General features: G+C 39.7%; 1 protein-coding gene across 2 annotated transcripts in view; it reads right to left on the bottom strand.

Annotated features, from left to right (window-relative positions):
- DCLK2 (doublecortin-like kinase 2) overlaps positions 1-24692 on the bottom strand; it is a 311156-nt gene that overhangs the window by 56955 nt on the left and 229509 nt on the right. Inside the window, exons 5-7 of one of the 2 annotated variants that reach the window (XM_006870872.1) lie at positions 24073-24123; positions 19564-19658; positions 16764-16766 (exon numbers count right to left, since the gene is read on the bottom strand). In XM_006870872.1, coding sequence (XP_006870934.1) covers positions 16764-16766; positions 19564-19658; positions 24073-24123 — 149 coding nt within the window. The remainder of the gene's footprint in view (positions 1-16763; positions 16767-19563; positions 19659-24072; positions 24124-24692) is intronic. The other variant, XM_006870873.1, reaches the window with a different exon arrangement.

Below are 24692 nucleotides of genomic sequence, written 5' to 3'. Positions count from 1 at the left end.
CTACCATTTTTCTGTTGCAGTTTACAAGTATATTAACTTGAATCATCTCTTCTTTTTGAAAAATTACTTAAACTTTCCAAGCCTTATTTTATTCTTTTAAGTGTTGTTAGTATAGGTCCCTGGGTGGTACAAACAGTTTGATCCCATCTACTAACCCACTCAGCATCTTGGGAAAGAAAAGTCTATCTGCTTCTATAAAGATTATAGTCAAGAAAATTCTATGAAGCAGCGCTACTCTGTCTGCATCACATGGGGTCTCCATGAGTTGAAATAAACTCCACAGTAACAGGTTGGGTTTGTGTTTTGTGTTTTAGTTACCTAGCTCAATTTTTGATAGAGAACTAAAGTAAGTTCATACATGTAAAACTATTTAGCATAATCAGTGACACTAAATGAGTATAAACACTTACTAAAATAATCAGTGTAAACACTAAAAGTGGTTGTTAGGTACGATGGAGTTGGTTTCAACCCCTACCAATCCTGATACAACAAAAGGAAATATTGCTCAATCCTGCTCCATCCTCATACTTGTTGGCATGTTCGAGCCCACTGTTGTAGCCTCTGTGTTAATCCATCTCATTGGGGGTCTTCCTCTTTTGCACTGGCCCTCTACTTTACCAAGCATGATGTCCTTCTCCAGGCACTGTTCCCTCCTGATAATACTCAGAATTACTTGTTAGTATCCTGGTGTGGTGCTGTAGAATGAGCAGTAGACCTCAAGGTCAGTTTGAACCATGATTGTTGGTTCAAATCCACCAGCTGCTCCTCAGAAGCTCTATCCAGGGTCCTATGTGTTGGAACCTACACTATGGCAGTTAACAACAACATCATCCCTTAAAAGAGCTAAAACAGAACCTTGAAAAGACAGACTCATATTTATTTCTGAGCTGCCAAGTGTAAAATGGTTCTAAGAGACCTATGCTAAATGATTTGTTCCAAGACTGTCCCTCCACTTATCCTGACTAAAATTTTTTTAGTCAGGTATCTATGAGAAATGAATTAAATTAACATCTATCAGCCAGATGGAATAAAAACAGTGAGAACACACTTTTTTCCTGGCAAATTCTACCTCAAAAGATAAACAGAAAGATCCCTGCTGAGCTCACATTGAGCAGTAAAATAACAGGAAGGTGGATTGCAAATGCTTGGGAACTACCATGGACAGGACAGTGATCATTACTTCCCTGCCTCTGCCCAGCATCTTCCAGCCCACCCAGGGCAGCTCCCCACCCATGGCCACAGCGACCAGAGCAGACTCTGTTTCTAGCCCTCAGAGCCTGAGGAAGTGGGAGTTGTATGAGGGCCCCACAAACCCACACCAAGGACAGAGAACCTGCCCTTGTCCCCATTCTCCCCAACAACTGCTTGTTCAGATCTCCTGAGAAGCTCACAAAATTCTACCAAGTCCTTTTCTTGAGCTCATCTTAAGTACTTTTGGTGACTTGCAAACACGTGTGTCCTGTTTGACTCAAGGACTCTCCAGGAAGGAAGTCTCAGAAGGGTTACAACACAGGCATTTTTACCTCCATTCACATTTTTATGTGGATGAGCAACTCCCAGCAGCATTTACTGAGTTCCAGAGACCCACTGTAAGTTTTCACAATGTTTGTTTTGATTAAACTCCCTAAACTCTCCCCACCCACTCCCACACCTCCACCCTATATTGTTTCCGTGGACATCAGCAGTTAGAAACACGGTTGGCATTGAGACTCAGAGGTGGCAGAAGGTTGTTCTTTGTTAAGTAGAAGAGAGAGGCAGCTGGTTGGAAAAACCAAGAAGCCGAGACTCTTCAGCTGAGGGAGAAGCCCAGGCTGAGGGGAACAGGTGAGGGAGAAGACGCTCAGTCAGATGGAAAACTGTTCTCCTGTGTACCTGACAAAAGTTCCACTAAATCATCATAAAATGCCACTTTCTTAGAAAATAAGGATTACAAGAATATTTTTCAAATTTCTCAAGTTAACCGATTTTTTTTTTTTTAAGAGTTATTAAGCTTGAAGCCTTTGAAAACAAACACCAAATAACCTATAGAACATTCACTGGAGTGACTTACCCAATTATCTATACAACTATGCGCCTTTATTTTAAAATAAAGTTTTCAGTGAAGAAAACAAAAACATGAAAACACATCAGGAATTAAAGCTGCCCAGTGTGACAACAATTAGAGATGGGCGCAATTTTCCTTTCTTCTCCTCATTCTTTGTTGTTGTTGTGCTGTCAAGTTGGTTTCAACTCATAGTGACCCTGTATAGCATTTCTGAGGAGCAGCTGGTCAGCTTGAATCACTGACCTTGCAGTCCAACAAATTAACCCACAGAGCCACACCAAGAGTTCAGTACCATCTATATTAGTAATCGAAGTCTTGGTGTGGTGCTGAACCTCTGAAACCTTACACAGACTTGCTATGAGTCAGAACTGACTCAAAGGCACTTAGCAATAACAACAGTATCTGTTCTGGATTTTCAGAGGATACAGAGATGAAAAGGCATGTTATTACTGTCTATAAATTAACAATCCTGTGAGGAGACACACGGGTATAAACCTAGAATCTTTCAGCAAAACATCTGCACCCCAGGAATTGGCTTTGAAAGTTCTGATTGTTACAGTTGACTTTGAAGCTCCCTGAGAAGTAACCATTTTGCTAAGGCACACACTGAATCACTTCACTATCACTCGACCTTGCAGTCATGAAGCCTGGTGAGTCTAACGGTGTAAGAAAACCCGGATATTCACCAAGATCTCTGGTTATCTCCCTTACAAATGTGAAGGGTCTCTCGTTGAACATAAAGCAAAGTATTTTCAGTGTCTTGAGACACATACAAAGCAACGACAATCCAAGGGATAAAGCTAAGGCTTCACAAAAGTCTCACCAATTCCCATGCACCATTTGTATATTTCTATGTTCCTTGTAAGACAATTCTTCTTTTACTGAAGCAAGGACTGAACCAGTACTAGAGAGATTTTTAAAACATGGCATTCCTGATTAAACCTGTTCCATTTCTATTGTCAAACAATTTTCATTAAAACTTCTGACAATGCTAATGAGTATTCATACTTCCATCAGGAGCTATGATGCTGAGACAGCTCAAAGCAAGGTGCCTAGATGCTGTGTGTTAGTGGTGGGTCTTCCTCAATGAAACAAACATCTGGGTTCTTTCAAGATATCTTTCATAATTATCAACTGGCTCAAGAAGAGTATGTGTAAAGGCAGGGAAAGCAAGGGGGATATATTTTTTCCTGGGGAAGCTCTGATGGGTCAAGAGGGAAAGTGACCAAAAAGACTGTGAAGGTGTTGCTGAGCATGTTCTCTGACATCATCCACGGAATTCTCTGGTAGGCAGTAGCTCCATTTTTATGAGGAAGCAAAGAAGAGAAATGCATGAAAATTCTCTTCTGTTAGAACTTTCAAAAAACTAAAGACACCAACAGAGCAGGAAAAGTATAATATGCTGTCAATTGTCAGTATCATTGAAAAAGTCATACATATTGCTTGAGTACATCTGATAATGAATAACATCCCACATTTTCTGCAAACCTTACCATTTAAATATAAATACTAACTACTACTGTAATAAACATGCTAAGTTTTGCTTATAAATAGGCAATTCTCAAAAAGGTAACAAAAAGTAATATCAATCTATCTGTATATAGACAGTTATGTCAAAGAATTATACCTTATAATATTCAGCAAACATATTACTGTTGGTTTCTGGGTATAATACTGAGCACTTTCATTTTGATTTTTTGTAAAAGGAAGAACAACTTAAACAGAATCAAGAAGAAAGATTCTTAAGTGTGAGTTTATTTTCTTGAATACATTTTGAGAAATAGAATTATGATTCGATGTTTAAATGGTCTATAAAAGGAGTTAGAAATTTTTCTGTAAAGGACCAGAGAGGAATATTTAAATTTGGTGAGTCTCTAAGTCTCAGTTGCAAATACTCACCTCTGCTGTTGTAACACTAAAACATCCATAAATCATATGTACATGAATGAGCATGGTTGTTTTCCAATAAAATTTTATTTAGAAAAAGAGGCAGAGAGCCAAATTTGGTTAAGGGTCTTGTAGACCTCTGAGCTACAAGAATTTTCTTAGAAACTATTTTTATCAGTAAAACTGGTACTTTTAAATGTCTAGAATGACCATGGGGTATGGCTGTTGCTATAAGAAGCAGTTCCCTGCCTTGCCTAGAATAATTTGGAAATATTTGCAAAATTCAATTGTCAGGCATACTCCTGATCAATTAAATCATCTCTAGATTATTATTTTTTAAGTTCCAGTAATGATTCACTGTGCAGTCCAGATTGAGAACTTCTGTTGAGGAAATTTCTGATAGTGACTAAAATTAATTGTTCAACTACCTTAATTTTTTTGAAGTTCTCCATATCATTCATCCATTAATTTATCCACCATAAGCCATCCATAGTCCCAAAGCAAACTTCTCTTTTTAAGAAATGGAAAGAAGAAAGTCACTATTTGTCAAATACATACTTTGTGCCAAGTCCTGAAAAAATTACTTTACATCATATGGATTAAGTATATGTCCATTTACAGGTAAAGAAAATAAAGCTCAAAGAAGTTAATAACATTTCCTAATGCCAAAGCAGATATGTAGTCAGGATTTGAATCCAGATCTGACTCTAAAACCCATGAGCTATTTGGCTATTCTCACACTGTTCGTCCTCTAAAGAGCTTGAGAAATCCTGTAAGCCTGCTAAATCATATAAAGGAACTCTCATAAGACCAGATTCACTGATCAAAATATACATTATCAGTATACTTAGAACATGTTTTCAGTTTACATAACTGTAGTCCCACTACTCTAATGCAATCAAATGACGCAAAAATTGATAAATTGACAGCCTTGCCTCAAATACAAGAAAAACGTCTTTTTCCCTTTAAAAAGATGACTTTGGAAATACTGAAGATTTTTTGTTTTAACTGAGTATTTTTAGTTATTACTTGTAAATAGGTTTTCTTCTATTATCATTTTGTGTTGCTTTTTTTAATATTAGAAGCATTAACTCTATCTAACTAGCAGGTTGTTGCTGCTGTTGCTACGTGCCACTGAACTGTTTCCTACTCAAAGCGAACCTGTATAGGGTTTCCACAGAGCAGCTAGTGAGTTTGCACTGCCCACCTTGTGGTTTAAACTGACCTTGCGGTCCAGGGCTTTATTCTACACTGCCAGGGAAAACAGTGTAAATTGGTACACGTGCTAAATTAAGAATGGATTTAAGAACTGCAAGCTTTATCACTTTTATGTTGGATTTGTGGTAATTTCCTTTGAAATACTTCAGTATGAGTAATAAGATATGTTGTTAAGTGCCATTGAGTCAGTTCCAACTTACAGCTACCCTGTATAGAGTTTCCATGAAGCAGATGGTGAGTTTGAACTGCCAGCCTTACAGTACAATTTGACCTTGCAGTCCAGTGCTTATCCTACAGCACTATACCAGGACTAATAATTATTCTGAATTAATACCTAGGGGTTGGTAATATATGAAGTAGTCTCAAAATGTAGAGTTGTTTTCATTTGGAAAAATTAGTGGTGCCTGAAATTTGTGATTGGTAATATTGGTAAAGCAGAATCCACAGTCCATGTGTGAATACGGTTTAAAACACCATCCAGTTCAATAGTCTATCCATGGAGCTTTGAGGAACCTACTGAAGTGTGTGTCCTCATCAAGAGTATTGCTGCCACCTCAGCTGATATGAGGAGGCTTCAATATTGCCAAAGTCACTAGAGAAATCTCATCACACCTTTTTTTAAAAAAACTTTTTATTGTGCATTTATTGTAATACACATGCTAATTGACCGTGGTATCCTCTAAGACTATGGTTCTGAGCCCCCAGGCCAAGCACCTCATTGCTTCAAGCTTTACCACATTCCTAGGTGTGTTTTGCAGTAAAGGTAAATACCCATGTACAAATACTTCCTATCAAATGAACCCTTGTCTATTTGTGGGTATACTCCCAGTCTACAGAGCTCTGGTAGCGTAGTGGTTATGACTTGAGCTGCTAACCTCAAGGTCAGAAGTTTGAAACTACCAGTTGTTTCGTGGGCGAAAAGATGAGGCTTTCTGCTCTGGTAAAGATTTAAAGCCTCGGAAACCCTATGCAGGGTCACTATGAGTTGGAACCAACTCCACAGCTCACCACCACCCCCACACTCCCAGTCTCCTTCCCATACCTGCTCAGCCAGTGTATCTGTCCATGTATCTACATGTAGAACACTGTTGTTTCAAAGTGGTCATCACATCCCTTTAGAGTGAACCTTTCCAAAAAGGTGGTGACTTGTTTGCTTTCAACTGATGTCTGCATGTTCTCACTGATTTCTAGGATGCCATGAGGTTGTGCTGTGGCGCTGTGGGCTAATGCACCAGACTGCAAAGTCATCTGAACTGCAACGCTGGTGGTTCAAACTCACCAGCTGCTCCTTGGAAACCCTCTACAGGGTCGCTATGGGTTGGAATCGACTCGACGGCACTTAAAAACAAAAATTAGGTTCTGAGAGGTGACTGCCTCTTCAGTTCCAACTAAGGAAGCACCATAATCCGATGCTAGTGACTGGTCAAACTGGTGTGGGCCAAGTCACTGCAACAACCAATAAGTCTTAACTCATTTACTTATCTCTAATGTACTCAGGGTTGCTATGGGTTGGAACCGACTCGACGGCACTTAACAACAACAACAACAACAATGTACCACAAGAAGTTCCAACAACACATTTTCATAAATAAGGGGGCATTTGTGATTAGCATATTGTATTCTAACAGAGTACTTAAACCCGATTCTAAATTAAACATAGCTTCTATGAGCCTTTTTACCCACTGATTTGCTTGGCAAACCTTTTCTCCATGCTCACAAAGTTGGGCAGTCCAAATGAACCATTTACCCACAAAATGCCTCTACTTATAAGCAACTACACCATGCAAACCACTATCCTCAGACAGAGCCTAAGATTCATAAGGATTTGTTGGGGCACTGAGGTCTTAACTGCTTTGTCCTCTTTCACGTTTATCTCTCTCCCATAAAATCAATTATATTCAGAGAAGAAGTCACTGTCCAACATTTCTAGGTTAAGCAAAATAGTGTAAAAGTGGTCTGTCTCTCAGTACTGCAGATATTAACTGGTTTTAAATACAAGAGGAAAAGTCAATGCTCCAGGGAAATGCAAACACGTCTAAGGTCAGCTGCTACTGTGGATTTACATTTCGCAGCTTCGAAAAGAAGTTTCCAAGTTCAGAAGGTCAAAGAGTTCCATTTTAGCTCTGCCAATCAGCATGAGATACTACCAGCCCTTTTATCACACTTCACAAATCTGGAAAATCTTTCACCACGAGCAGACCCAGGAGACATCATCAGATAAAATATCAGCACATCAGACAGTTTATAATCTCAAGATGTTGGATAATGTTCCAAATGTACTTTTTTCTTCCTTCTTTCAACCAACAAGAATGCTCACAGCAGACAAGCTAGCGGCACAGGCTTCAGCATCAAAAAGTGAGACATTTTATCCTTCAGTGTCTACAGATGTGCCGGTGACAATGAAGCCCTGTAGTGACTGCTGCCTTGAAAGTCTTAAAGTGAGACATAGATGATGAATTAAAGTTCAGGGAAATGCTTTCTTCATCCATCTGGCAGCTGATGACACATTTAGTACTCTTTATTACCTATCTGTCCCAAAGAATATACTGTGATTTAAGCACAGTAAATATACCCATCGGGAAAGTTATCAGCTAGATGGAAGGGCCTCTGAGGAGCTTGGGTGGAGGAAACAGGAGATCATGGGTTGAGGTCAAGGATAACATGAAGGACCAGAAAGCTGAAGGTTACAAAAAGCAAACAATGTGAGAGGTGGTGGAATTCTAGGATTTGAAGGAGAGCACAAACAACTGGTAAGAAATCAGACAGTCTGTGAAAACAACAGAACTTAAAAAGGAGAACAAAAAATATAATCAAGTTCAAGGGGGAGAAGTTTTGGAGATCCTCAAAACAGAAGATGGATAGAAAGATACTGAAGGAGTGGAAGCAGCCTAAGAAACTTTGGGTGGCTGATAAAGAGATGAAAACAGAGAAAAAGCTGGTGTAGTAGTCAGTCTTCAAAAGGTGCCCAATGATCTTCATCTCTTGATGCTCATACCCCTGTGCATTGAACAGGACCAACGTATATGAGTACTAGGATGTTGAGGAGCTGATGGTGTCTGATTTATGAGACTCTGTTGTTATTGTTAGGTGCCATAGAGTCAGTACTGACTCATAGTGACACTATGCACAACAGAATGAAACACTGCCCAGTCCTGCACCAACCTCACATTCATTATTACGCTTGAGCCCATTGCTGCTGCCACTGTGCCAATCCATCTCAATGGGGGTCTTCTTTTTCTCTGACACTCCACCTTACCAAACATAATATCCTTCTCTGATGACTGGTTCCTCCTGATAATATATCCAAAGTATGAGAGACGAAGTTTGGCCATCTGATTCCCAAGGAACATTCTGGTTGTACTTCTTCCAATACAGATTTGTTTGTTCTTTTGGCAGGACATGGTACTTTTAACATTCTCCTCCAACACCGTAACTCAAATGCATCAATACTTCTATGGCCTTCCTTATTCACTGTCTAACTTTTTCACATGCCTATGAGGTTACTGAAAATACCATGGCTTGGGTCAAGCTCAACTTAGTCCTCAAAGTGACACCTTTGCTCTTCAAACACTTTAAAGAGGTCTTGTGCAGCAGATCTGCATAATGCAGTATGTCGACTGCTTTATTTTCTGCTGCTTCCATGAGTGTTGATCATTGATCCAAGCAAAATTAAGTCTTTGACAACCTCAATCTTTTCTCCACTGATAATGTTGTTTATTGGTCCACAGGTATGGATTTTTGTCTTCTTTACATTTAAGATGCAACCCATACTGAAGGCTGTGGTCTTTGATCTTCATCAGTAAGTATTTTAAGTCCTCTTCAGCTTCAGCAAGCGAGGTTGTATCATCTGCATATCGCAGTTCATTAATGAGTTTTCTTCCAATCTTGACACCACATTTTCTTCATATAATCCAGCTTCTTGGATTATTTGCTCAGCATACAGATTGAATAAGTATGGTGAAAGAATATAAGTCTGGCACACACCTTACCTAATTTTAAATTCTTTGGTGTTCCACTGTTATGTTCTAACAACTGCCTCTTGGTCTATATACAGGTTTCTCATTAGCACAATTAAATGTCCCGGAATACTCATTCTTTGCAATGTTGTCCATAGCTTGTCATGATCCACACAAATGAAAGCCTTTGCCTAGTCAATAAAGCACTGGTAAACATACTTCTCATATTCTCTGCTTTTAGCCAAGACCAATCTGACATCAGCAATGATATCCCTTGTTCCACGTCCTCTTCTGAATCCAGCTTGAACTTCTGGAAATTCACTGTCAATGTATGGTTGCAGCTGTTTTTGCATTATCTTTAGTAAAACTTTACTCACATAGGATGTCAATGATACTGTCTGATGATTTCCACATTCTGTTGTGTCACCTCTCTTTGGAATGGTTCTCTTCCAGACAGTTGGCCAGGTCATTGTTCAAATTTCTTAGAATAGATGAGTGAGTGCCTCAAGTGCCACATCACTCACTCATCTATGCCAAAAATTTCTGGTGCCCTGTTCTTTGCCAATGCCTTCAATGCACCTTGGACTTCTTCCTTCAGGATCATTGGCTCTTGATCATATTCTACCTCTTGAAATGGTTGAACACTGACAATTTCTTTTAGGTACAGTGATTCTATGTATTCCTTCCATCTTATTTTGAATGCTTTCTGCATCATTTAATATTTTGCCTATAGAATCCTTCAATATCGCAAGTTGAGGCTTAAAATTTTTCTTCAGTTCTTTCAGTTTGAGAAATGCTGAACATGTTCTCCCCTTTTGGTTTTCTAACTCCAGTTCTTTGCACATTTTGTTATAATATTTGACTTTGTCTTTTTGAGGTGACCTTTGAAATTTTCTATTCAGCTCTTGTACCTTCCCACTTCTTACATTTGCATTTCTATGCTGGAGAGCAAGTTTCAAGTGTCTCTTCTGACATTCATTTTGGTCTTTTCCTTCTTTCTTGTCTTCTTAATGACTTTTTGCTTTCTTCCTGTATGATGTTCTTGATGTTAACCACAATTCTTCTGATTTTTAGTCTTTAGTGTTTAATGTATCAAATCTGGTCTTCAGATGATCTCTAAATTCAGGTGGGATATATTCAAAAGTCATATTTTGGCTCTCATGGACTTGGTCTCATTTTCTTCACTTCAACCTGAATTTGAATATGAGCAATTGATGGTCTGTTCCAGTCTGCCCCAACCTTGTTTTGGCTGTGATATGGAGCTTTTCCACAGTCTCTTTTCACAGATGTAGTCAACTTGATTTCTGTGTATTCCATCTGGTGAGGTCCATATGTATAGTCATTTTTTATATTATATAAAAGGCATTTGAACTGAAGAAGTCATTGGTATTACAAAATTCTATCATGCGATATCCAGCATTGATTTCATCATCAAGGCCATGTTTTCCAACTACAGATCCTTCCTCTTTGTTTCCAACCTTTGGATTCCAATCATCAGTGGTTATCAATACATCTTGATTGCATGTCTGATCAATTTCAGGTTGAAGAAGTTGGTAGAATTCCTCAATTTCATCATCACGGCTTTAGTGGTTTGCTTGTATAATAGTTGTATTAACAGGTCTTCCTTGTAGGCCTATGGATATTATCCTATCCCAGACAGTGTTGTACTTCAAGACAGATCTTGATACGTTCTGTCTGATGATGAATGCAGTACCATTTCTCTTCAAATTGTCATTCCCAGCATAGTAAACCATGTGATTGTCAGAGTCAAAATGGCAGTACCAGCCCATTTCAGTTCAGTCCAGGTGTGGTACTGTGAGTTAATGTGCTGGACTGCAAGGTCGCTTTTAACTGCAAGGTCAGCAGTTCAAGCTCACCAGCCAGTCCTGGGAAACCAGATACAGGGTTGCTATGGGTCAGAACCAACTCAAAGGCACTTAACAACAACAACAACGCTGCCTAGGATATCGATGTTTATGCATCTATTTCTTTTTTGACAATTTCCAATTTTCCTAGATACATACTTCATACATTCCATGTTCTGATTATCAATGGATGCTTGCCCCGTCAGCAAATGAAAGTTCCAAGGGCTTTACTCCATTAACGTCATCATGTTTCACTATACAATATTCTGATGCTGACAGTGTCCCATTGTTATTTCCTAAAGTTTTCAGTGACTAACTATTTGGAAGTAGCCCGTCTCTTCTTCTTCCTAGTCTGTCTTCGTCTGGAAGCTCAGCTGAAACCTGTTCACCATGGGTGACCATGCTGGTACTTTAAATATCTATGGCTTAGTTTCCAGAATCACAACACGCAAGCCACCACAGTACAACAAACTGACATACACATGGCACATTTATGACAGTAGACCCATAGAAAGTAGAATGTCCACACAGTGTGCACTCTCTCTTAGACCACTTGCTCTGAAGGGACACCAGCTGCCTTGATATGAGGGCATTCAAGCCAACTTGAGGGGAGGCCCATGTGGAGAATAACCGAGGTCTCTTGCCAACAGTCAGCACTGTCTTGCTATACAGATGAGTGAGCCATCGTGAAGTGGAGTCTTCCTTCCCAGGTAATTCTTCAGATGACATGAGAGACCTTAAGCCAGAAACACCCAGTTAAGTTGCCTCTAAATTCTTGAACTGTGGGAGAGAATATATTTTTATTGTTTTAAGCTGCTAAACTTTAGGGTAACTTGCTACTATGAGAGTTATCTATAAATTATTAACAGGACTGGAATTTGTGGAGAGGGTTAAAAAACAGAGATGAAAGATAGAGTTGGGAGGAAAATTCAGCAAAAGAAAGAAAAAAAGAGGGAGTCTGACTTCTTTCATTTTCTCTTTCCTTCTTGTGCACTATTATCGCAGGCTAATATTTTTTCTAAGTGAAATTTCCTTCAAATTAAAACTGAAACTAGAAACCCTCAGGTTTACAAAACAGTACTGAACACACTATGTGCTTTCTCTGTATTTAATCAATTCATCTTCTCAACCTTATGCAATCGGTTCTATTATTGTCCTGTTGCAGTGACTCTATTACTGTTGTTTTACCTTCAAGGGCAAAGCAACTTGCCCAAGACTATCTAGGTAGTGAATGGCTGAGTCAGGATCAAGCCCAGGACTCTGGCATCAGAGTCCATAGTTTTAACCACGACACCATCTTGTGTCTGTCTCCAAAAAGAATAGTGAGGTAAGCACTGAGGAAATTCTAAGTGTCATTCTTCCTTGAGGTTCTTTGCACTATATAACTGCACACAAGGGGGCACTGTTTCCATTTTAATACTCTGGTCAATTGGGCCAAAGATTCCTGTCTTGGTTCTCCTTAGTTTAACTAGGACAGAAATTTTTAATAACTATTAAGGGAGGACAAAAGAAAAATAGACAAGAGTCTTGAGTTATGCACCTGTATAATATAGGCCCAGTACAATCGTGGCCTAGTATGCAAGCTGATACCACTGGGGTGGAGGAGGAGGCATCTGTCTGAAGAAATGCCTGCTCCCTAGGTGATGGTCACCACAAATTGCCTTGCCCTTCAGGAAAGCCAGACTCCCTAAATACACACAGACACTAAATCAAGTTCTAGAGTCCAAGAACTGGACCCTAGGGAAGGAAACCAGTGGAGGTCTGCTGAGTGGCTCTACCTTTTAATTTTACTAATTTTAGATGGGCCCTGGTGATGTTGTGGGTTAAGCACTGGGCTGCTGAAATGGTGGTGGTCTAAAAACATCAGCTGCTCTGAGGGAGAAAGATAAGTCTATCAACTCCTATAAAGATTTATATGATCGGAAACCCTAGGGAACAGTCCTATTCTCCCCGATAGGATTTCTATGAGGCAGAATCAGCTCAGCAGCAGTGGGTTTTTGGTTTACTAATTTAGGACTCCTGGTGTGGCACTGTAGGATCAGCACTGGACTGGGAACCACAAGGTCAGCAGGTCAAACCCACCAGCTGCTCCTCTATATAGGGTCACTACGAATTGGAACTGACTTGATGGCCCTTTAAAAACAACAATAATTTAGGTCTGACCTGTTGTTTCTGATCATCTGCTTAACAGACTGAGCTTGCTTGCCCACTGTACCCTTAGGATCTGGGAGCATAGTGGTTAAGTGTGCTGGCTCTGCTTTCAAATGCCAGCTGTGCCATTTTACCCATGATGAGACCGACTTCACTCACAGACTCACCATGTAACTTGTACCATGCAACCCAGACTTTCACTGGGTCCCAGGTTGCCACTCTTTCCAACCCATGCCATTAAAATCCACTGCCAGTGCGCAAACAAAATCTAATAACCCATTTTGTATACTTCATTCTTTTACTAAACACAGTGTAGACCTCACTTGAAACATATCCAGTATCTATCTATTAGTGATCTCCCCCTCCAAGTCTACCAAAAAGAGATGATGACAGGAATTATCTATCTTTCCACATCCTTTATCTAGCCTCTCTCCTACACCAGGATATTCCTCTCCCTTTACTTTGAATCTCTCAACTCCTTTTCATGTAGATCGTCTGTACTTATCTAAACCCAGGTATTCAGTAAACACAGCAACTCACGCTCCTAAAAGACACAGCATTGTTTTCTACAATAATTACTTCTGTGGGTACCTGTGTTGATGCCACTGAAGCAGCCCATGGGAGATGGAGAAACGTCAGAACCATGAGATTATGGACAGAGACCACGAAGTGTCAGAGACCCCAACTAGACAATGGAGGAGCAAGTCACCGCACATCTCTGAACCTCACTTTCTCCATCTATAAAGCAAAGGCACTAAAAGACATAAGATCACTTCCAGTTTCTACCTTTCATGGTTTTAGGTAATCAAAAAGAAATGATAAACAAACTCCCCCCATCCCCCCAAAAAAAAGATCATTCAGGCACAACTAATGTAACATCTTTCAGTTTTAGATATAAAGATCCTTAATTACTTCGTAACTACACTCTTTCTTACACCCCAATCCCATCCTGCCAGTTAGTCACAATTTGATGAAAGCTTTCAAAAGACTTCCTCTCTTGGCTTTGTGCCAGCTCCTCAAAGAACGTGACCTTTTATGACTGCCTGCATTCGCATGGAGCACAGGGGTCTTCCAAGAGAAAAGCTTATTGTTGGGAGGGGCACTGTTTCTGTATTTCTCAGGTCTTCTTAAATGAGCAAACAAAAATTCCACTAACCATCTATAGACAGCAATTAAGCATCATGCACCACTCTATTTCCACTTCTAGTCTTTTAATGCCCCCAACAAAACGCCTACATGATTCTCAGAAACTGGCACAAAGTAGGGGAAACTATGGTAGCACATCCAATTGCTGCTGTTGGTACCATTGAGTCAATTTCAAGTCATAGTAGCCCCATGTGAAAGTAGAGCTGCCCCACAGGACAGCAGAGCTGCCCCATAGGACACAATGGTTCAGCACTCAACAGCTAACCAAAAGATTACAGCCTAGAAGGGGCAGTTCCACCCTGTCCTATAGAGTCAGTATGAGTCGGAACTGACTGAATGGCAAAACAACAATCCTTATGGAAGCAGAACACCAGGTGTTTCTCCCAGGTAACCATTGGGTAGAAGCTGCTGGATGAGATCTAGCAATAGCAGCCAAGCACTTAATCATTGTACTACCAGGACTGTGCTTAATTCCTACAGAGGTGATTTCTATGCCAAATGCTGTGTCCTGACAAATAGACAGATGTGTCAACTCCTGTACATGCGGAGCTGGATTGGTTTGCTTGCTTTTGTCAATCTCTGATTCTTTGGGAAAAGATTATCTACCCCCCAAACACTGGAGCACTTAACCAGAATAAATAGTTTAAAGAGTACTCCCCAGGAGAAAATAGTTCTCCATTGTTAGATACACCCTCTTAACTGATCTTAATAAGCTATCTTAAATGAAATGGGAGAGAAAAGCAAAGCACGAACATACCGTAATTATCTGTAAATCTCCATTTGTAATGTCACTGAATAGAGAAAACAATGCAAATGTGAACAGATGCTGACTAGAGATTTACAATGACATCAAAATTAGGGTATTTTATACAGTAAGCCATGTGACTTAGTTGCAGTGTTTCAGAGGCAGTTTTCTATCCCAAGGATAATATAGACCACAGATTGCTGGGAACAGTAATGAGCTGCAATTTGCAGAAGGCACGACCCATGAGAATAGGCAAAGGTTAGAACAGACATGGTGGACAAAAAGCTGATCCCACTGGCAGTCACTCACTTAGCTGCTACTGTCTATGGTAAAATTCAATGAATAATACCAACTTTACAACAAAAGGAAGAGAAATAGACTCCTCAGCTTCCTAGTGTATTTTAAGCAACTTTAAAGGGCTAGAATCTTATTAGCATTTTGGTGTCTTTGGTAAAGTGCTGCTGAGTCAGTTCTGACTCATAGAGACCCAGTATAGGGTTTCTGAGGAGCAGCTGGTGGGTTTGAATCACCGACCCAGTGGTTCCCAGTCCAGTGTTGATCCTGCAGTGCCACACCAGGAGTCTTGCATGTTAGAAATCATTAAAAAATAAATGTTTTAATTTTACAGATGAAGAAAATAGTCCAGAGAAGGTTTCACTGCCATAAACAAGCCCACAGGCCTCTGGTTGGGTGGAGGAGAAGAATAGTGTCATGGAAAAGCCACTACTATTTAGCCTTCTTATAACAGCACCACGGTCTGGTGACACAGTAGTTAAGAGGCCCGGCTGCTAACAAAAAGGTCACCATTTCAAACCTACCAGCCACTCCACAAGGAGAAAGATGAGAAAGTCTGTTTCCTTAGAGACTCACAGGCTTGGAAACCCTAAGGGACAGTTCTACTCTGTACGATAGGGTCACTATGAGTTGAAATAGACTCAGTGGCAGTGGTTTTCTAACAACATCTCCATTTAAATCATTAATCAACATTTCCCTTAATCAATAACACTTTCTTTCTTTCTGTCTCCTGGCATCAATAAGTAATCCTTGAGCACTTACCGTGTGCTAGGGAACTGAGCTAATTGCTGGGGTTACTAATAAATAAAATCAACCTTGAACAGCAAGAACAAATTTATGTAATGTCTTACCAAATATACAATTTACCATGAATCTTGTGTGAGTATGCGTGCACAGGTGTGAAAGAGTGGATGTGTACACAGAGCATGAATGTGTGTTTCCTTGAAATCCTTAGTTCCTGTCGTAAAGCTGCAGACCCCATTCCTAACAAGTACCACCAACTCACCTGGTGGCAACAAGAGAACAGGACAATCTTGATCTTAGAGTTGAATATGGATGAGAAAGAAAGCTGGGATTCCAGGTTAGTAACTGTTGTTGTTGCTGTTAATAGCCATCGAGTTGGTCTCAACTCTTAGTGACCATAGGTTTTCAAGGACTGGCTGGTGGGTTTGAACCGCTGACCTTTCGGTTAGCAGTCCAGTGCTTCTCTTGCAGCTCCACACAGGATTCCAGGTTAGTAATGGGTAACAAAGGAGGTGGACAATGACAAGATGCAGAAAAAGGACTAAGGTACTCACAACTTGCCTGAATGACCACGTGCAGCCCTGTGTCAAGGACACCAGTTCTGCCTAGAGCAATGGTCTGGAAGAGAAAGATCAATGGCCCCTGTGTGTGGCTCACTGGAGCTTATGGGGGCTTGCCCTCCATTAAAATCAAACACCAGCATTAGAAACCACTTGCTTCTAATGACAAAAGAACTGAGATTAGAGAAGAGGTGAATCAACTTGAATTATGTTTAATTTCCTTGAAAATTACTCAGATTAATAACAGTGCACCTCCTATTTTCTGTGGGGAAAATAACCTAGGAAAGGAATGCTGAAAATAACTCGTGATTTTAAAAATCTATCATTAAGCCTTTTTGGGAACTGACAATTTCAATGCCATTGAAATCATATTCTGAATTGGCCTACGCCAATTTACTACTTCAGAAAATGCCTGGTTCTTCTGACAAACTTAAGTCGCTTCCAACAATTAGAGGTAAGTGAGAGCTATCTATCTCCTCACCATAAACGTACTATCAGTTTCAGTCAAAACTCTGCAATGGCCCTTAACTAGGAGGTACAAATACAGATCATCTGTACTTTCTGGGAGAAATTTCTTTTTTTTTGTTCTTGGACACTTACATGATCATATATAGGAAAAGTTTTCAGTGGGAGATACAACTTTCTCAGAGTAGGAAAAGCAAACATCATAATCCAGTAAAGGAAAGAATCCACTGAGGAAAACCCCACCTCCTGTACCACTCATTCTACTATGAAAAATATTTAAGTCCAATATGTAGGTAAAGAAAGTTTCTCAGATGATATCTGAACAATTTAGGCAACCCACTTTGGAGAATGCATTGTTAATGAAGCTACTTCCAATGTTAACCAAACATACCAAGGAATTGAAGCAAATTGATGCCTATTTATAGGGTACTGTTTATACATTAGACAATATGGTTATTTCCACAAAAGGAAATCTTCAATCTTTCCTGAAATTATTTCCTGTCATTTTATTAGGCAAATTTTCTCTCATAATTTAAATTACTTAAAGCTAATAAATCATATTAAACTTGTCAAAATTTTGCAAGTTTGGGTTTGCTTAGCATTTCCCCTCTCTGTCAGATAAATTGCCTATTAAATCAACTGCTGATCATGTCAAGTTACTGTTTGTACTTTTAGGACATCAAAGAAGACTTATTTCTAAGTTCTTCACCAAAAAATGAAAACCAAAAGTTTTTGTATTACTACTTGTGTGTTATATTAGTATTCTACTTTGTTTTAGACTATAGTAAAGCCAAATTTTGTTAAACTCTGTTGTATAGTAAATTTACTTGAAAGGCTCTTCTACCCTCAGTGCAAATGAGGTGTCCTTTGAGCAAATTTCCGCAGAAGGGCTAAAGAACCTTTGTAACACTTGACAGAGCAGGATAGAGGTAAAGGGGCCACATGGCTGAGAAGGTGAGGACTCGTGAGGTGTGCTTGAGGCACTGCTTAGAAGAGGCATTCCTGCCTGGAGAACTGTCATTTCTCAAGTGTTTTTGATCCTAAAATTGTACCCTGCTAACTGTGGTGCTGTGGGTTAATAAGCTGAACTGCAAAGTCAGTTTGAATCGCAAGGTCGGCTGTTCAAGCTTACCAGTCACTCCTCGGAAACCCTATACAAGGTTGCTGTGTGTCAGAACCAACTCGACAGCACTTAACAACAATAAAACTTAACCTAATGGTGTCCTGGTGTGGTGCAGTGGGTTAATGCGCTGGACTGTTAAACTCACAAGGTAGTGGGTTCAAGCCCACCAGCTACTCCTTGGAAATCCTACACAGGGTTGCTATGAGTTGGAACTGACTCATTGGCACTTAACAACAACTTCCCTAATAAACCCCAGAATTGTGAACATTGTAAGCTCAGTATGTTCAGTGCAATGGATTATTACACCCAGAGGAGAAGTGGAGTGCCATGGGAGGGATGGTTGGTGTCAGAAGAGGATAAATCAGGTTGGAGGATGGAGTTTGACCTCTGCCATGATCATAGGAAATCAGCCTTGAGCTGATGTGAAATTTGATTCTCCTTCCCCTCTGTGAAGCTGCAGTAGGTCAAACATGTCCCCACACCATTTTTGCAAATCCAACAACCCAAACTTGTGGCCATCGAGTCAATTCTGATGCATTGTGACCCTATAAGACAAGGAAGAACCGTCGGGTTTCTAAGAAAGTAATCTTCATAGGAGCAGATTGCCACATCTTTCTTCTACAGAGCACCTGATGGATCCAAACCACCAACCTTCCTGCCAGTTAGTTTTTGTTGTTAAGTGCCGCCTAGTCAATTCTGACCCATAGCGACCTTGTATAGGGTTTCCGAGGAGCAGCTGGTGAGCTTGAACTACCTACCCTGCAGTTCAAATGGCTTTGCAATCTGGCGCATTAACCCACAGCACCACACCAGAACTCCAGTTAGTAGGCAAGTACAAAACCACTGTATCACCAGGTCACCAAGACTGTTAACAGTATCAAAACAGGACTTTATAAAAGAACTTTGGTGTTTTCCGAAGTCCTGGTGTGGGGCTATAGGGTAAGCACTAGACTGCTAACCACAGGGTTGGTAGTTTAAACCCACCAGTTGTTCCTTGGAAACACGATACAAGGTCACTATGAGTTGGAACTGACTCAACAGCAGATAACAGCAGCAGTAACAATGGTTGTTTTCCATTGCAAATCATTTGATAGTAATAGGAAAATTACTTACCATATTGTGTTCAAGCATAACCACAAGCTTGTATTCCCTCTGTAGATGGGAACACTTCAGCTCAAATATTTAACTAAGTTGACCTAAAACAGCACTATAACAGAGCACAGAAGTCAAAGGCCGATCTCTCTGGTCCAAGTAAATGCTAAGTAAACTTTTTAACGTGTTCCCATGTTCAAGCTTCTTGAGCAAATTAATCAACTATGTCATTCAAAATAGCAAAGTCACACAAACATGTGTTGTAGTTCATACCTTTATTCCTCTGTAACTTCCTGGGCTAGTTGGAGAGGAACTGGAGGATTTCGTAGATTTAGGAGTAGAAAGCTGGCTGCTGGGAGTTCCATTAACTGACCGTGAGACAACAAAGAGAACAGAGGTCATTAAAACTCAGAACAACCAGGATGTGTAAAAACATTATGTGCATGCACAACAGAGCTCCAGTGAAGCTCTGATTCTTTGAAAGCCCAAAGCAGATGGCAAATCAGCAAACAGCAAAAATAATACTCTTATTGCACTACAGACATTAAAAACAAAAACAAAAGCAACAACAGACAAAGAAGGAGTGAAACTAGAATTATTTTCCATAATAGCTTTCCCACAGTGATAGAAACATATATATAAAACATCATGGAATTAGAGATGTGAACAAGCATTTGTCAGTATATCCTGCCAATAAGCAAGGGTAGATAAATGGACAGCTGTGTTTTTAATAGTTACTAAGAAGGTTATTTCATAACCACCAATATTCACAATCTTGATGTGTAGCAACCTGAATAACCAAGGAAGCTTTTCTGATTCTCCCAAATCAATTCCACCATAATCCAAACACATTTTCTAAATATATCATTAATGGACTCAATAGTGTCAAATCAATTCAGACTCACAGACCCTGTAAGGCAAAAGCAGAACTACTCCATAGGGTTTCTCCAGACTGCCACATCTTTTTCCTGCAGAGTAACTGGTAGGTTTGAACTGCTGACTTTTCAGTTAGCAGCAGAGAGCTTTAACCATGGCACCACCAGGGCTCCTTGGTGGACAGGAGAAAATTAATGGTCATTTGCTTCATAATACCTATTACTTTGTTTGAAGGCTACTTATTTATAATTCTGCCATTTTCTTTTCTTCACAACTTATTTTCTCCAGTATTTAGCAAAGCTTGGTAGTTTTCTGCACACCTTCTCACACTTTCATACATTTCCTTGGTTGCAAGCCCAATTTAGATCTTATGCTAGGGAGTATGTGGGCCATGGCTGTTTACTGAGCAAGGTAAATTTGCAGTTTTGGTACTACAGAATGCTGAAAGAGAACTGGTGGTAGGCAGTCATATAAAACAGAAATTATTGTGGGCAGTGAGTTACTAAACTTGCTTTGAGCTGAAAATGAATTATACCACACCTCTGCCTTTAAATTTTTCTTTATAAAATCCTACACAGGTCACTAATTCCTACGCAACAGATACTATTTCAACTTTCACTGGCATTCAGACACCACAGTGGATGGTGATAGAAAAGGGAATAAAGGGGAAACCCCAGTTCCTGCAGGTGATGAACTCTGTAGACTATCTGATACCATGGAGTGGGTTCTGACTCATGGCGACCGCATGTGTGTCAGAGTAGACCTGTGCTCCACAGGGGTTTCAATGCCTCATTTTTCTGAGGTAGATTACCAGGTCTTTCTTACAAGGAGCCTCAGAGTAGATGTACACCCCTGACCTTACAGCTAGCAGCAGAGTACACTTAACAGTTTACACTACCCTAGAAATACATCCCTTGCCTAAATATAATGTCTTAACAAAACTCGCTGCTAGGGATTTAGCAGGTTTCAGGAACTACATATTCATATTTCCAAGCTAATGATCATTATTAAGGTATTAAGAGATATTAAGTTACAGTTTTAACACAGTTTTTGATAGTTTGGGCCGTTTGGAAAAAATGTTATCTAATGAGTAGTCTTCAATTTCATTTACTCAAAGGTTTCTCCAGAGTCTTCAGAAAGGTGAAGGGGACCTGGCCAGCGTGCCTAGTTGCACACTCTCTCACACTGAGGCTAGTACCTGATACTGCCCCTTCACAAAAGACCCTGACTTCTCTCCTAAAATAAGCCTCTTGTCCCCTTCTCTCAATTTAAGATAAATAGTTTTAACGTGTTTTTGTTGTTGTTGTTGTCGTTCAGAGCATTTTTTTTTCTTGGTACACTACAAATGATTCACAAGCTGGAAACTTAAAGTAACAAATTTTAACACTCAAACATCGGTAGCTATTTACCCATGAATATTATCCAGATTAATTTTTATGAGCTTAATTGAATACTATATTTTGTTATTTCGGTACATTGGAGCTTTGTTTGGGGAATTTATATAACTGGAAAACTTCACTCAAAATAGCCTTTCTGTTCCAAGAGTCAAAAAATATAGTATCATGTTTACAAAGTTACTAGCTCTGTTTGGAATTTTGTAAACAATGACAAGTACACATATCACAGCTAAAGCAGTTTTGCAACACAATGATTTCTCAGTACTGTGGCTTTAAATAACAGAAAAACTTTCTCATCCTGGTGGTGAGGAGTGGGAGAAAGCGATATCAATAAAGATAGCAGGTTTCTTCAGAATCACAGTGAAGTCCCAGCAATTGACGTAGGTCTTCTGTTTTCTAGAACTGCAATCAGTGAAGACACTAACTCAATCTCATACAAAGACTACTTTGAAATGTGGATTTCAAGATCTCACAACTTTACCCTAGGATTACAGAGTTTACTCTATTAATCTAAATCTAAACGCGAATTTCCTTGAAAATTTGAGGGGCTAGAATATTAGATTTTGGTTCATCAGGTCCTGCGTATTCCAAATTCTCGTTGAAAATAATTATTTAAGTAATTGTTAAGCCATAATTTGAGGCAGTTCATCCATAAAACAAATGTAGCTATTAAATAAGTTTTTAGTTCAGTTTGGTTAAATTCCCTCTCTGAATCTTAAATGGATTAACTGGATTCACTGTAATACCTGATTCTTGAACCACTCTGCCCACTTTTATTTCATTTTACTGATGCAAAAATATCTGTAAATCTATCTCCTAAAACAAAAATCTACATCTGCCATATATGCTCAGTGTATTTATACAACTTATGTATTTCCCAGCGTTTGAGATACTCTGGTAGTGGTAGTGGTGGTGTGCCATTTGAGCTCTGGTAACCGAGTGATTATGAGTTGGGCTGCTAACCTCAAAGTCAGCAGTTCAAAACTACCAGCCACTCTGAGGGAAAAAGATGCGTTTCTCTGCTCCCGAAAAGATTTACAGCCTCAGAAACCCTATTTAAGGTCATTCTAAGTTGGAACTGACTCTCGGGTACACCACCATAGTGACCCTGTATAGGGTTTCCAAGGCTGTAAATCTTTATGAGAGCAGAAACCCTCATCTTTCTCCCTTAGAGTGGCTGGTAGATTTGAACTGCAGACCTTGCAGTTGGCAGCTCTATAGTAACCCATTACACTACCAGGTCAAAAGGAGCTCTGGTAGCATAGTGGTTATAAATCGAGCTGCACACCTTAAGGTCAGCAGTTCGAAACTACCAGCCACTCCACGGGAGAAAGATGAGGCTTTCTGCTCCTGTGAAGATTTACAGCCTCAGAAACCCTGTACAGGGTTGCTATGGGTCAGAACCGACTTGATAGCACTTAACAACAACAACACAGGGCAAACTCCCACTTGAATGAAGTTCAACAGTAGAGAAGTACTGTCAGTTAAAAATGCAGGTAAATCCCCACTTTTTCAAAGTTCACTTTATGCTACCTACTTAAAGACCCACATAAGTACAGTATCTGTTTTCACTAACGCAAAGGGGAATTTTGCTTTGAGGTAAAAAGGCAAAAGCCTTTTGTTGTGTTTTGTTTTTAGTATTTGTTTTGCAGTCAGAGTGACTTCACCAGGCTCCTTTCCGTGAAGCTACATTCAACATCTCATGATTAAGCCACCACATCTTTGCAGGGTCTGTGAGCACTATATATGCTTGTGTTATTTTAGGTTTTATATGTTATTTGGTATGATTCCATGGGTTATTTTGGGGGTCTAGTGATGCTCAAAATTTTTTCCCATGTAAATTGATGGTAACATCTTCTTTACATTGTTTTGGCTTACAAAGGTTTCCTAGGAATGTTCCACTTTCAGATAGCAGGGGGTCCCTGTACTTACCCTTTTGAGTATTTTTGAGAGCAAGTATTAAGGCTATAACTTTATGAAATAAACAAGTATTCTGAGAATTAGGAAGACTGCAGTGCTATCTTCTAGTATGTACAAGAAGCATCTTATACTTTAGAGCAATAGTACCTTAGAGTATGCTATTATAAATATTCTGAATTCTAACATTTTAATGGTTCCTAAGCACTTAGGCCCAGAGCCGAGAGGGGGATGTACAGTCACTTCTGTGGCCATTGTCAAATTACAATTAAATTTTAGTTTTTTTTCCAGTAACAGAATCTGCTAGAAAACTAACTAGAGCTCAGGCCCTCGGGGCAATGGCTCCCGTATCACACTCTGAATTTTGACTACACACAGTGGGCGATTCTCAGATGACAATGTGTTCTCTGATTTAAAAAAAAAAAAGGCAGCAGGAGCGGCCAATGCATTGTGAAGCGTTTCATACTGCACAGATGCACACTGGGACAAGCCAGATACACTCATGGAAATGGAGCAAAAGGAAACAGAAATGTGGCAAAAGACAAAAACAAAAACCCAGCAGAGCGACAAAGCCATCATAAGCCTGGCTCACCTGGGGATTTGGCTGAAGAATAGGCACTGGAGTAGTGGCCACCCCTCTTTACTGTCCACATTCAGTATAGACAAAGGAGGAGGAGACAGTAAAGAGAGTGGTTATTCAGCAGGTTTAAAGGTGTATACAAAAGAGGGTAAGACAACCTGCCCTAAAGAAAGAGGGGGAGAAGGGGTGCTGAAGGAAAAGCAAACACAAGTGGGATGTCTAAACAATGCAGTTGATTTATAGGATTGACATTAACACAGTGGGCATTGTGGTCATTATCAAATGTGTGTAATGTCTCTGATGTAAAAGTATATTTTCCCCATAGCAACATTGTCCTTAATTATTACAAACAAATCCCATAGAACCAATTATGTTGAGATCATCACGACTGTTTTTGTTTTTTAAGGCGCAGAAGAGTTAAAACTATGATAGGTTTAGGACATAAAACAAAAGAATACTAGGTAGTGCTTATAAATAAGTAGTATTTTCTAACAAGAATCATTACCAGTATCACATTGTCTGATGAAGGAAAAGCCAGAGGAAATTCACGAAGTTAATACATTTCTGTGGTGTGTGTTTTAAATCAATAAAGGTCATGTTAAGAAAAATAAATATTCACAACCATATGACAG

This window comes from Chrysochloris asiatica, unplaced genomic scaffold (genome assembly GCF_000296735.1).
Source record: "Chrysochloris asiatica unplaced genomic scaffold, ChrAsi1.0 scaffold00155, whole genome shotgun sequence".
NCBI classification, from domain to species: Eukaryota; Metazoa; Chordata; class Mammalia; order Afrosoricida; family Chrysochloridae; genus Chrysochloris; species Chrysochloris asiatica.
This window is presented reverse-complemented; position numbering and strand designations above follow the sequence as displayed.